General features: G+C 42.1%; 1 protein-coding gene across 4 annotated transcripts in view; it reads right to left on the bottom strand.

The window, feature by feature from the left end:
- LOC117396812 (zinc finger protein 618-like) overlaps window positions 1-12,171 on the bottom strand; it is a 40,535-nt gene that overhangs the window by 5,603 nt on the left and 22,761 nt on the right. The window contains exons 2-12 of one of the 4 annotated variants that reach the window (XM_033995013.3): window positions 9,169-9,402; window positions 8,995-9,072; window positions 6,525-6,569; window positions 6,354-6,443; window positions 5,350-5,430; window positions 5,164-5,253; window positions 2,991-3,083; window positions 2,398-2,475; window positions 1,886-1,930; window positions 1,264-1,341; window positions 564-743 (exon numbers count right to left, since the gene is read on the bottom strand). In XM_033995013.3, coding sequence (XP_033850904.1) covers window positions 564-743; window positions 1,264-1,341; window positions 1,886-1,930; window positions 2,398-2,475; window positions 2,991-3,083; window positions 5,164-5,253; window positions 5,350-5,430; window positions 6,354-6,443; window positions 6,525-6,569; window positions 8,995-9,072; window positions 9,169-9,397 — 1,087 coding nt within the window. In that variant the 5' untranslated portion in view covers window positions 9,398-9,402. Of the gene's footprint in view, window positions 1-563; window positions 744-1,263; window positions 1,342-1,885; window positions 1,931-2,397; window positions 2,476-2,990; window positions 3,084-5,163; window positions 5,254-5,349; window positions 5,431-6,353; window positions 6,570-8,994; window positions 9,073-9,168; window positions 9,403-12,171 lie in introns of all 4 variants that reach the window. The other 3 variants (XM_033995012.3, XM_033995016.3, XM_033995015.3) reach the window with 3 other exon arrangements.

The raw sequence follows: 12,171 nt of genomic DNA, 5'->3' as shown, positions 1-12,171 counted from the left end.
TAGTATGGAGACTCCATGAAAAGTTACAAGGGAGCTTAAATTTAGAAAATTTAAAACGGGACACGAGTGAGAATAATTCAGAGAAACAATGTATAAGGAAGGCATAATGAAGAACAGATTTATTTTTTCATGTGTGATTAATGTATTTTATATAAACCTGTAGTGACACATTTTCTGTGGTATCATTTTCAGTGACACAGATAAAATGCTGCCTTTGGCTGCTATGTTATAATCTGCTCCCAGTTTGATAATAAACTGTATGCTTCTTTTACCCAAACATCCCCCCGCCCCCCCCAAAAAAAAGAAAACCCTAATATAGTCCAGGGTTTGCCATGTGATAACCAAATGTACGAGGATGGCCCAACATAAAACACTCATATGCAGCACTTATCTGCTTTTACATTGTATGTTCAAGTCCATATTTTTTAGCATTAACATTTCTCATTTTAGAATACTTTATGTAAGAAGTTGTGATGCCCCTTCCTTAAATGGAATATTTTCTGAGGTTTGTCAGTCATTCCCCACTCCTATCTGCAACATGCAAGATAAAGATTATAGCTTACAGTTGGTGGTGTGGTTTCTTTGGGGTGGGGATTTCCATTGCTGTTCACTGGTAACTGGAGCAGGGGCAGGAGCAGGAGCAGGGGCAGGAGCAGGTGCTGGAGCAGGTGCAGGAGCAGGAGCAGGAGCAGGGGTGGAAGATGTTTTGGGCTGCTCAACCACCACACTGTTTTCATTGTCCGCTGTATTGAGAGAGGAAAGAACAGAGTACAGTCAGTGGTGATGCGTTTGCAGTCTGCTATGTAGGGATCTTGCAACATTAATAAGTAAATGAAGAGGAACACCAGTCCAACAGTTGGACGGTATATAGAATGGTTAAAATAAATGAGACATACTGTGATGACATACATTATGTACTAACTGGTTCCTCATTCAGCAAGCTTTCTTTTAAAGTGCTTTTTGGGTTTTCTGGCAGCATCATTCAAATATGAATGTATTGTGTACATGAGTTACAAAAAAAACATCTACAGGTTTAAGAGATTTTGAGTTTGTTTGCATTCTCTCACCTCATTTTCAACTCCTTTAAGGGGACAACCCCCCCTGAGTTTGACTTAAACTTCATCTTTTAACATCACACTTTTAAATGTTATTATTTTATTACAATGCCTGCCACAGGTTTTTACTGATCTTCCCCCAACGTCAAAGGCAGACGTAAACTCCCAGTAACACACGATTAGACAGCCCAGCCCAGCCCAGCCTCACCTGCATGGGACTGCATGTGTTCCAGCAGGTTGTTGTAAAACTGGAACTGAATCCCACAAGCACCACATGTGTACGGCTCTACAAGGCAAAGAGCAGTTTATTCTTGAATTAAAGAGAACATGATTCTTTCTGTTTCCACAGCGATTGCGTTTGAAGCGCCTGGGTAGTTAATGGCTGCTTTTTCAATGATTCACGTGTTTTCAGTGTGTCTGGGTTCCTTTGTGTCCCCTCCTGAAGCAGAGTGCAGCATTGGAATATATGCATGGAACTGGTTCATTGGTAGCTTTAAAATAAATACCATTACAAAAATAAAATAGATGTTTACCATAATGAGACATTACACTACATAGGGAAATGAGAGACCTGTGCAATGATGGTATTGCAGTGGGTAAGATTTATTGGAATGTATTTGTTAGCTCTATGAAAAGCACAGTGAGTAATGTGTTTGTAACTGATAAGACACCCTGCTAAATCCAGGACACTGTCATCGACACACTGAAAGAACATTTACATGAAAACTGATCTGGCAGCAGTTGGATGCATTGTGAATTAGAAAGGAATTCAGGGGGCTGCTGCTGGTACACCACCTGCTTTAACAAACATTATTAAAGAGACGACTTACTTTGTAGAAGAGGAAAGGGGTTGGAAATCAAGGGGCTGGTTCCTCCTGTGGAAGACATCAGCATTTAAACAGACTGGCTGGATCCTGTACCGAGCCGGCTGGCATTCTGCATTTAAACAGACTGGCTGGATTCTGCATTTGAACTGCACAACATGAGTCGCTTTCTTTATTAGATAACGGGTTTAAATGTTCTCTGCATGGCTGGGAATCATTCCACTAATACCAACATCTGAACCTTTGTCTATCCTTACAATGTAACACTATGGCTACATTTTACAAGACATATTTGAACAGAAGCATTTTGTATTTTGAGATTAAGTTGCATTCATTTTAAAAGGGTTACACCCCAGACATTTTGTTTGCTTGTCAACCTTGAATGATAACCGTGCTAATCAGATTTGACATGCTATTTCCAAACCTCATAGTTCAATGCAAGCTGGCAGCGAAGCAGCCGTTGCACTACAGTGCGATGGCAATACACAACATACAAAGGCGTGCAGGCATGCACTCACCACTGGAGTTCTGGGAACTGTTTGTTTCCTCCACGCTGTTTTGTGTTTTGCTTTCGGCTTTCCTGCTAAAAGCACTTTCTGCAAAACAGTTAAGAGAACCAAATCGCACAATTAGTTCTCTTTCATAGGACACGGCGTGGGCTGTGAAACAAGCAGAGGGCCACGGAGAGACGTGTCCAGCAGCAAATCTGGATGTGATAAGAGCCCCGTTACATGAGGGCTACATGGCAATCTCTGCCTATGGCACTTTCACTACCTGCTTTGGAAAACCCTTTATCATCTCAAGATTACTGGATATACTGAAGTCTTTGTTCAATAAAGATTACTGGACATACTGAAGTCTTTGTTCAATAGGTAACAACAGTGGAGAATGTGATGAAATAAAAACTACATGGAGATGATATATGATTGAGACCTGTGTACTCAAGCATTCAATTGGGTTGTGCTGCACACTCAATTGGGTTGTCCTCTTGTGCTGTGCTAATGCTGCCATGTCTGAACAAGCCCAAGCCCAAGCCCAATAAAACACGTTCAGGTAATATCCATGTGCTGAAGGATTCCTGGCTCTTCTTCACACGGCTGTGTTGTTTTACCTATTTGGCTGCGTTCTGTTTGTGGGGGGCCACGTTTTCTGCTGCTGGCAGGACGTAGCCGTGAACGAGGTGCTTGCATCTCAATGGACCAACCTGTTCAAATAACTTCTTGTAAATCAATCACAGCATTGCTTCCCTGAGACACACCTGTATACAGTAAGCTGCTGCCTGTTGCCCAGATCAATAAATACATCAATAATAAATCAAGGCAAAAGCCTGTATGGCTCGCTTTCGCTTTCCCAATAATAGGCATAACAATGACTTGAGAAATCAAACTAATACCACACATAGTTAACCTGTTTAATACAAAAATCCTTTGGCAATTACTGCCTGGTCGACACAGTGACTACACAAGTCTTTATACAGAGATGTAGCATCTCTCTTACATCAAGAAGTTCAAAGACACTCATTCATGTGAGTACTAAGAGAACAGTAAACTATGAAGACATTGACAGATGTTTCTAAAGACAGCCCTCACACATTCAGGAACAGAGTTAACCCTTCCTAAAACACACAATGTAGCACACTCGTCTCCAAAGTCACACAAGATCACGTTTGCTGTCGTGTGGATTAATATGCCTCTACGTTTGGTATCCAGCTATGCTTTTTCAATAGGCACTGCTTTCCAGAGCACACACAAGGCAGCAGTCAAAGCGCTGTTTTCAGGTTAGAGTACCCATATAAATAATAAGGTGGTAGACTCTAGTACAAAAAACACGGCCTGTTAATGGCCATTCAGGACTAGAGTGGAAAACTGCATTAGTGAGGGCCAAAGATTAATAAAAGATTAAAAACACACTAATATAATTTGCACTAATATAAAAATGCAAATCATATGCAAAACTAGCTGGATCCCATACAAGCAGTGCACTCATCTGTGTGTCTGTCCAGCTCCTCTCAACTCCTCTCTGCTTCACTCTGCATACCACTGGACTGGGCCTCCACAGCACAGGAGGAGCCCACCCTAACCAACAGCATGAGCTCCACTGCAGCACAAGAGGAATGTAGCCTGCAGCTCCTGAGCCTTGCACAACAATACAGAATAGAAAGCGCTGGGGCTCCCGAGTGGCGCATCCAGTAAAAGCATTCGCTAGAGTGCAGGATGCGCTCTATAGTCTGGACGTCACGAGTTCGAATCCAGGCTATTCCACAGCTGACTGTGGACGGGAGCTCCCAGGGGGCAGCGCTCAATTGGCAGAGCGTCGCCCGGGGGGAGGGAGGGCTAGGGCGGCCAGGGTCCTCGGCTCACCACGCACTAGTGACCCCTGTAGTCTGGCCGGGCGCCTGCGGGCTTGCCTGTAAGCTGCCCAGAGCTGCGTTGTCTTCCGACACTGTAGCTCTGAGGCGTCTGCACGGTGAGTCTGCAGAGTGTAAAGAAGCGGGCGGCTGACGGCACACGCTTCGGAGGACAGCGTGTGTTCATCTTCGCCCCTCCTGAGTGAGCGCAGGGGTGGTAGCAGTGAGCTGAGCTTAAAAATAATTGGGCATTTCAAATTGGGGAGAAAATAATAAAAACTAATTGGCAACGACTAAATAAAAAAAAAAAAAAAGAATAGAAAGTGGATGAACTCCGAGAAGCAGGTGTGCTTGTTACTGATGTTACTATCTGGACAACCTGCAGGTTAAGTGCGAGCAAGTGGAAGATGTGCAAAGTGCGGTGTCCTTTTTCTAATACTCATTACCGTGTGCATGCAGCAATGACGTGTGGTCAACGTTAATGACGGAGGGGAATTCCTGGGTTTCTTCCTCAATGAGGTCAGTTTAGATATGCAGTTAGATGCTAAAGGTCTGACATAATTCCCGTATTAAACCCCAGCTAACACACTCAGGCGCTTCCAGTTGCAGCACTGTACCAGCACTGTACCAGCTAAAACAGCACGTGTCGTCAGAAAACTATTCTGAACACACTCAACAAATACACGTTCTTACTTTAAATAACTTGCACTAGGACCCAATGGAATGAATACCTGAAGCACTAAACCGGGATGAGCTAACTTTAAAATGTGTGAGAGTCAACTATCCCTAAGCAGGTTTGAAATCAAATCTTTCAATTAAAAAGGGTTACTCCCTAATTAAAACATTAGGTCTTGCATTTTATCAGATGCTCTCAATTTGAATCTTCAAAATCAACTAAGAGCACATTCCTCTCCAATTAAAACAAGCGTTCACCTACTTATGGGTGCGTGCAAAGCTACGTGCTCCTGGTAAGGATTGTAGTACTTGTACTGTTTTCCACAGAATTCACAAATGTAGTTCCCGGTTTCTGTAATGAGAAAACAGAAAGTGTGAAAGGTTTCCTGGTCTGAAATTGATCATCTCGGGATTAAACACAAAATAAAGAGGACGGTACAATTCCTACTTGGTCCGATTTTTTGGAAAGGTTCCGTCAGTTCCTCCTCTTTGGGATCGTCCACTGGAATGACAGCCTGATCATAGGGATCTGAAAGGGGGAGGGCAGCATGTGAGGGGTTGACTCTTCTATATGATAAAATAGGGGCAATACAAACTGTCACCAGCCAATACAATCTGTGTATAGTTTAGACACCTTTGATCCGTGACTTGTGTGCGACTGCATGCTTTTGGATTCAATATGTGAAAAAACGATTCTCAAAATGAAATACTAAAATTAAACATGTGATGCTATCAATTTTATTGAAATAAACAATTTTCTTTTATAAATAGAACCTCTTTGCTTTCCTTCCAAAAATAATTAAAAAAATAAATAAATAAATAAAAATGGCAGACAGATATTCTTGTACCAGTTTTCCCCAGAGTCCGTGGTGTTTTACATAATGTATACAAACAAGCACTGTACTTTATATGCAGATTTCCATCTGCAAAACCAGCACACAATGCAGAAGCTCTGCAAGTCTCTGCTTGACTGAGGCCAGGACTGAAAAGCAGGTACTGATGTGCTGTGCTGATCCAGAGCAAGAGCCCTACATTCACAAGCACCACAAATAAATGACATTGTCTCTATAATGAAAGGGTTTACCATCCACTGCGTGCAGGTCCCTGTGCTCCTGGAAGAACCAGAGCACTACATTCACAAATAAATGACATTATCTCTATAATGAAAGGGTTTACCATCCACTGCGTGCAGATCCCTGTGCTCCTGGAAGAACCAGAGCACTACATTCACAAATAAATGACATTATCTCTATAATGAAAGGGTTTACCATCCACTGCGTGCAGGTCCCTGTGCTCCTGGAAGAACCAGAGCACTACATTCACAAATAAATGACATTATCTCTATAATGAAAGGGTTTACCATCCACTGCGTGCAGGTCCCTGTGCTCCTGGAAGAACCAGAGCACTACATTCACAAATAAATGACATTATCTCTATAATGAAAGGGTTTACCATCCACTGCGTGCAGATCCCTGTGCTCCTGGAAGCAGCTGTAGTATTTATACTTCTTCCCACAGATGTCGCAGGCATACCGGAAGTTATCTACGAAACAGGAAAGCAAAGAGACATTTTGTGTTTCTTGGTGTATTTGTTCCTCTGGTAAATTTGAAAGAATCCACTCACTGGTTGCTCCTTGGGAACTCCCCTCTCCTGCTCCCGTTTCTGTTTCTGTAGAAAGAGAAAACAGGCAGTTAATACGATATCATCAGAGTACTATAAATAACACTGCTGCTCTGCACGTTACACATGATTGCTTGTCTAATCCCCCATGCGTTTACAGAATCAAACCAGTCTAACGTCTCTACTTCTGGCTCAACAGTAGTATCTTGTCCAGTGACTGTGCTGCCAATGTTAATGAATAGAGCCTGGTTAAAAGCTGCAAGGAAGGTGATTCTACCTGACGGTCTATACTGGAAGCCAGGCATCATGTATATATGTGGATTTGAATGCTCTCTGTTAAACATCTATCTGCACCACACATCAAAATGATCCTGATTGTTACTCTTTGCTTAAAGACGTTGATTTCACACCTGAAAGAAATAGAGTGAACCCAGTATTAACAATTCGTCCCTTACCTGCAAATAGGGCAACTGCATTTTAGGCTATTTTCAGATTAAGTGAAAAAATAAATTGCCCAAAGAGAAATCCATAACATGCTAAAAGGGTGAACCTGCATCTCTGACAATCAGGAGCATGAAGAGGCTCATGGGCACTGAATCTCTGATAATCAGCAAGATATGAAGAGGTTCATGGGCACTGAATCTCTGATAATCCGTGAGATATGGAGAGGCTCATGGGCACTGAATCTCTGATAATCAGGAGCATGAAGAGGCTCATGGGCACTGAATCTCTGATAATCAGAGAGCATGAAGAGGCTCATGGGAACTGAATCTCCGATAATCAGAGAGCATGAAGAGGCTCATGGGCACTGAATCTCTGCTAATTCAGTGAGATATGAAGAGGCTCATGGGCACTGAATCTTTGATAATCAGGAGCATGAAGAGGCTCATGGGCACTGAATCTCTGATAATCAGAGAGCATGAAGAGGCTCATGGGCACTGAATCTCTGATAATCAGTGAGATATGAAGAGGCTAATGGGCACTGAATCTCTGCTAATCAGAGAGCATGAAGAGGCTAATGGGCACTGAATCTGATAATCAGGAGCATGAAGAGGCTAATGGGCACGGAATCTCTGATAATCAGGAGCATGAAGAGGCTCATGGGCACTGAATCTCTGATAATCAGTGAGATATGAAGAGGCTAATGGGCACTGAATCTCTGCTAATCAGAGAGCATGAAGAGGCTAATGGGCACTGAATCTGATAATCAGGAGCATGAAGAGGCTAATGGGCACGGAATCTCTGATAATCAGGAGCATGAAGAGGCTCATGGGCACTGAATCTCTGATAATCAGTGAGATATGAAGAGGCTAATGGGCACTGAATCTCTGATAATCAGTGAGATATGAAGAGGTTCATGGGCACTGAATCTCTGATAATCAGTGAGATATGAAGAGGTTCATGGGCACTGAATCTCTGATAATCAGGAGCTATGAAGAGGCTCATGGGCACTGAATCTCTGCTAATCAGTGAGATATGAAAAGGCTCATTGGCACTGAATCTGATAATCAGGGAGATATGAAGAGGCTAATGAGCACTTTGCCTTTCTTGTATTAACATGCGTTTGAAACAGGTTACGTCCTGTTTACTAAACCCTTGGAGCAGCATGGCAGCCTCTATCAGGTTCCTTCTGTTACTTGTTACACACACTTTGCAACAAAGGATTGTTTTGTTGTATTGCCGTGTTTTCAGTAAGATATTGTGCTACTACAGTTTATTTTTTTTATATTACCATTACAAAGATATCCTAAGCAGAGGAATGCTGCAGCAAGGTTTTTTTCAGTTTTATAAACAATCCTTTCCAGACCAGGACACTCCATTGTGATCATTAACTTCAAGCAAAAGTCTCTTTTTAAAAATAATAACATTGCAGCTTCGCCCTTCTGGCAGCACAAAGTAAAACAAAATAAAACTGACCACAAATACAAAAGGGTGATTCTGACATTTAAAACAAATGCACACAGTGAGGGATTGTTAAATTGCCAGTGGTTTTTCATGTAAGTTAAATGTTTTTATTAATTTAAATTTTTGGAAAGTAGTATTTTAGCAGTTTTGCTCTATTAGCAGGTAAGGGATGAATTTTGCCTAAGATGCCTTATCGCAAAACAGAAACTGCACATCTTTAAAGCCCATTGCAGACAGCGAGACCGCTGGTCAGCTGACCTGGAGTTCATTTTGTTATTTAAACAGGTCAGCTGTTACAATAAAATATTAAGATAAGTAACACAAGCAAAGTATCCCCTGGTACAGTGTAACATGCATTAACCTGCTGTGCCACCTTGCAATGGGATTTAGAAAGGTGCAAGCTGTGGTTGTTCTGCAGGGATGGTGAATGCTGTGCCACCTTGCAATGGGATTTAGAAAGGTGCAAGCTGTGGTTGTTCTGCAGGGATGGTGAATGCTGTGCCACCTTGCAATGGGATTCAGAAAGGTACAAGCTGTGGTTTTTCTGCAGGGATGGTGAATGTATTACCTCGGTGAGCCCGCACGTGAGTCTGAAAGCAGTTGTAGTACTTGTATTTCTTTCCACAGATTCCACACACGTAGGACCCTGAAAGGAACAGGAAAAGGAAATGCAGAGACATCATTCAGACATACAGCACGTACAGCATTTAGTGGCGGCTCCACAGAGAACCAGATTCCTTACCAAGGGTCTGCGGGCTCCGGGGCCCCCCAATCACCACGCAGATCTCGGCTGGCAGCTTCCCGCCGCTGTCTTTGCCGTTCTTCCTGTCTTTGGCATCATCTTGCCAGAGCACTTCCTGAAGGTCGTAGTCCTCGTTGAGCTCAGACTTGAGTGTCATCGGTGAGGACGTGGTGCCAGCAGGGCGCTGAGAGGCTGGCCCCCTGGGCTTGGGAGTGTTCCTGCTGTCCATTCAGACTGCAACACAGGAGGGCAGCAGGTTATTACTGTGATACACACTCACTTCAGCGGAATAGCTCAGACAGACTACCTTGGACAAAGCTTTATGGAAAGGGTAGATTATGCATGCATCATTTCGGATCAACTGCCACTAACTCTGGCAGTCAAAACTTAACCATTTACTGGCAAGAGAGAAGTTTCCAAGCCTCCCCTTTTTATAGAATCGACTGCTTATTAACTACCGTATTGCAACGACATCCTAATGCCAATGCGAAGTCTGAACCTCTTTATTCAGCTCTGGGTGTACCTGGTAACAGATACAGTATGCAGTACCAAATTAAATTGAGGGTAAAAATAGAAATGTAACACTGCCTCCACTCTTGTCAAAGCCTTTCCCATTGAATATAGTCCCAAAAAAGGGAAAATATAAGGAAAAACCCCACAATCGGCAAATGTCAGTTTGTGTTATTTTAGCCAATAATGTACACCGATTCATGCTTGAATTTCTTCCAGCATAATGTTTGGTCAGGCACGCTTACTATACTAATGACGCAAGAACACGTCATTAGTATAGTAAGCGCCGTGTGACGGGCGATCAACCTGCAGTAAATACGTCTCAAAAAAAGAGAAGTTTTTTTAAACATCTGAAGACACCAACACAGGGTTCTCCCCAGGCTTTTTCAGCCAGACGGGACTCCCGGCAAAGCATCCTGATCCGCCCGTCTTGCAGATGCTACTGTGCCTTTAACAATAAGGGTTGATTTCGCTTGTAGCAGACCGTTGCTGCGTGAAAAAAAAATCTTGGAACCACATGACAGCTGTGTTACGTCTTGACACAACATTTAACCAATCAGAGAGTTGAAGGGGCGGGTTTTCTGTGTTAAGCACCACGAGAGGCTAAAACGTTAAAAATGACTGCTAAAAAAATAACTAATTATTTTCAAAGCAAAAATAGTGAATGAATGCAGGGGGTCAAAATAAGCAGACGAGCGGCGCAATCTACCGCCTAATAATATATTTGCGCCGGCTACTTTATTAAATATTACGATTATTTTCGGGTATTATTATTCAGTAAATTTGTCATATTACTGTACTGTAAAGTGATAGATAGTACATAATAGCTATACATATGCACCAAAAAACCTGCGTACTCCTTTTGTTGTGATATCGTAACAGTATGTACCCAGGTGCTTGTGAGAGATATTGAGGGATAATATATAGCGGCTGTATACCTTTAAGAAGAAAGGCGTGATGGGATATCAGCTGAACATTGTCAGCTGACCTACAAATGCTTAAGTGCAGCGGTGCTGGATTATTACATTCCGTTTTCATGCAACAGTTGTGATGGTGACCAAACAGGCAACTACTGTTTTGTAAAAAAAAAAAAAAAAAAGGTTAAAATGAAGTTGCATTCAAAAAATGTAGAACAGCGAAAAACACAAACAGACGTGAATTGAAATAGCGATAAACCGAAGTAATGCTACTTGGCTCTCCTCGACAACTTAGAAATTTTGACTCGTTTAGCATCGTGATCGACGGGCTTGAAGTTAAATCTAGCTCTGTAGTCAGGAATCTTGGTGTGGTCTTTGACCCTATCCTTACTTTCGAGTCATATATCCGCAATGTCACCAAGGTGTCCTTTTTTCATCTTCGTAAAATTGCTCGTCTGCTCCCTATGCTGTCTGTGCCCGACGCAGAAAGGCTAGTTCATGCCTTTGTTTCTCCCCGGCTCGATTATTGCAACGCGTTGTTTGCAGGTGTCTCCAAGGCTGCTATCAGCAGGCTACAATATATTCAGAACTCCGCTGCTCGCATTTTAACTGGCACTAAACTGGGTGCCCAGATTACACCGGTTCTTGCTTCTGTGCACTGGTTGCCGGTTGAGAGGAGGATTGATTTTAAAATACTCTTGTTAACCTATAAGGCTGTGAACGGTTTAACTCCAGGTTACATTGCTGAATTACTTGCACGTTACACACCCGTATGTAATCTATGTTCTTCATCCTCGGGTTTATTGGCAATGCCCAAAACTAAGCTTCGCTCCGTGGGCAATAGGGCTTTTTGCCGCTATACGCCCAAGCTTTGGAACGACCTTCCTCAAATCTGTCAGGGATGCTAAGACCGTAGATGCTTTTAAAAAAACAGTTAATGACACACTTTTATGTTTAGGCATTTTTATCATGATTTGTTTTTTGATTTGTGTAATTTCTTTTTTGTTATGTATACTCTTAATATGCTGTATGTATATATGGTTCTCTGTGTTTGTACAGCACTTTGAGATGCATGCATTTAGGCACTTTATAAAATAAAGATTATTATTATTATATTAACAAAATGCCCTGAAAACAAAGAAAACAATTTAAATGAAGCAATAAGCCCAATAATTAAGCTAAAAAGGAAGTGCAAAGGTTACCGTTTTTTTTTTTGTTTTGTTTTTTTGTGAACTCCAGTAACCCTACGTTATCTTTCCCCAGTCAAGTCGTACAGTGCCTAAATAAGCACAGTAATTTACCAATATAAAAGAAGTCATGAAAAAGAAAAAATGTAGAACATAAAAAAACAGCAACCAGACATAGTCAACAAAAGACAATAAATTCTTTGTCGTATTATATATTTAAGGTAAGGCAAGTTTATTTATCCGTAAGTGCTCCCGGCTATAATGTTCTGCCGCCCGGCTGTACAGAATTCCTGGGGGGAAACCTGTAATAGGATATCCGAGTTGTGTGCAGGAAAACAGACTTGATGCTACATTAAATCCAGAATATTATTCTGGTGCTTTCTGAAAAA

This window comes from Acipenser ruthenus, chromosome 31 (genome assembly GCF_902713425.1).
Source record: "Acipenser ruthenus chromosome 31, fAciRut3.2 maternal haplotype, whole genome shotgun sequence".
Taxonomy (NCBI): Eukaryota; Metazoa; Chordata; class Actinopteri; order Acipenseriformes; family Acipenseridae; genus Acipenser; species Acipenser ruthenus.
The sequence above is the reverse complement of the archived record's forward strand: the minus strand, read 5'-3'. Positions and strand labels throughout refer to the sequence as shown.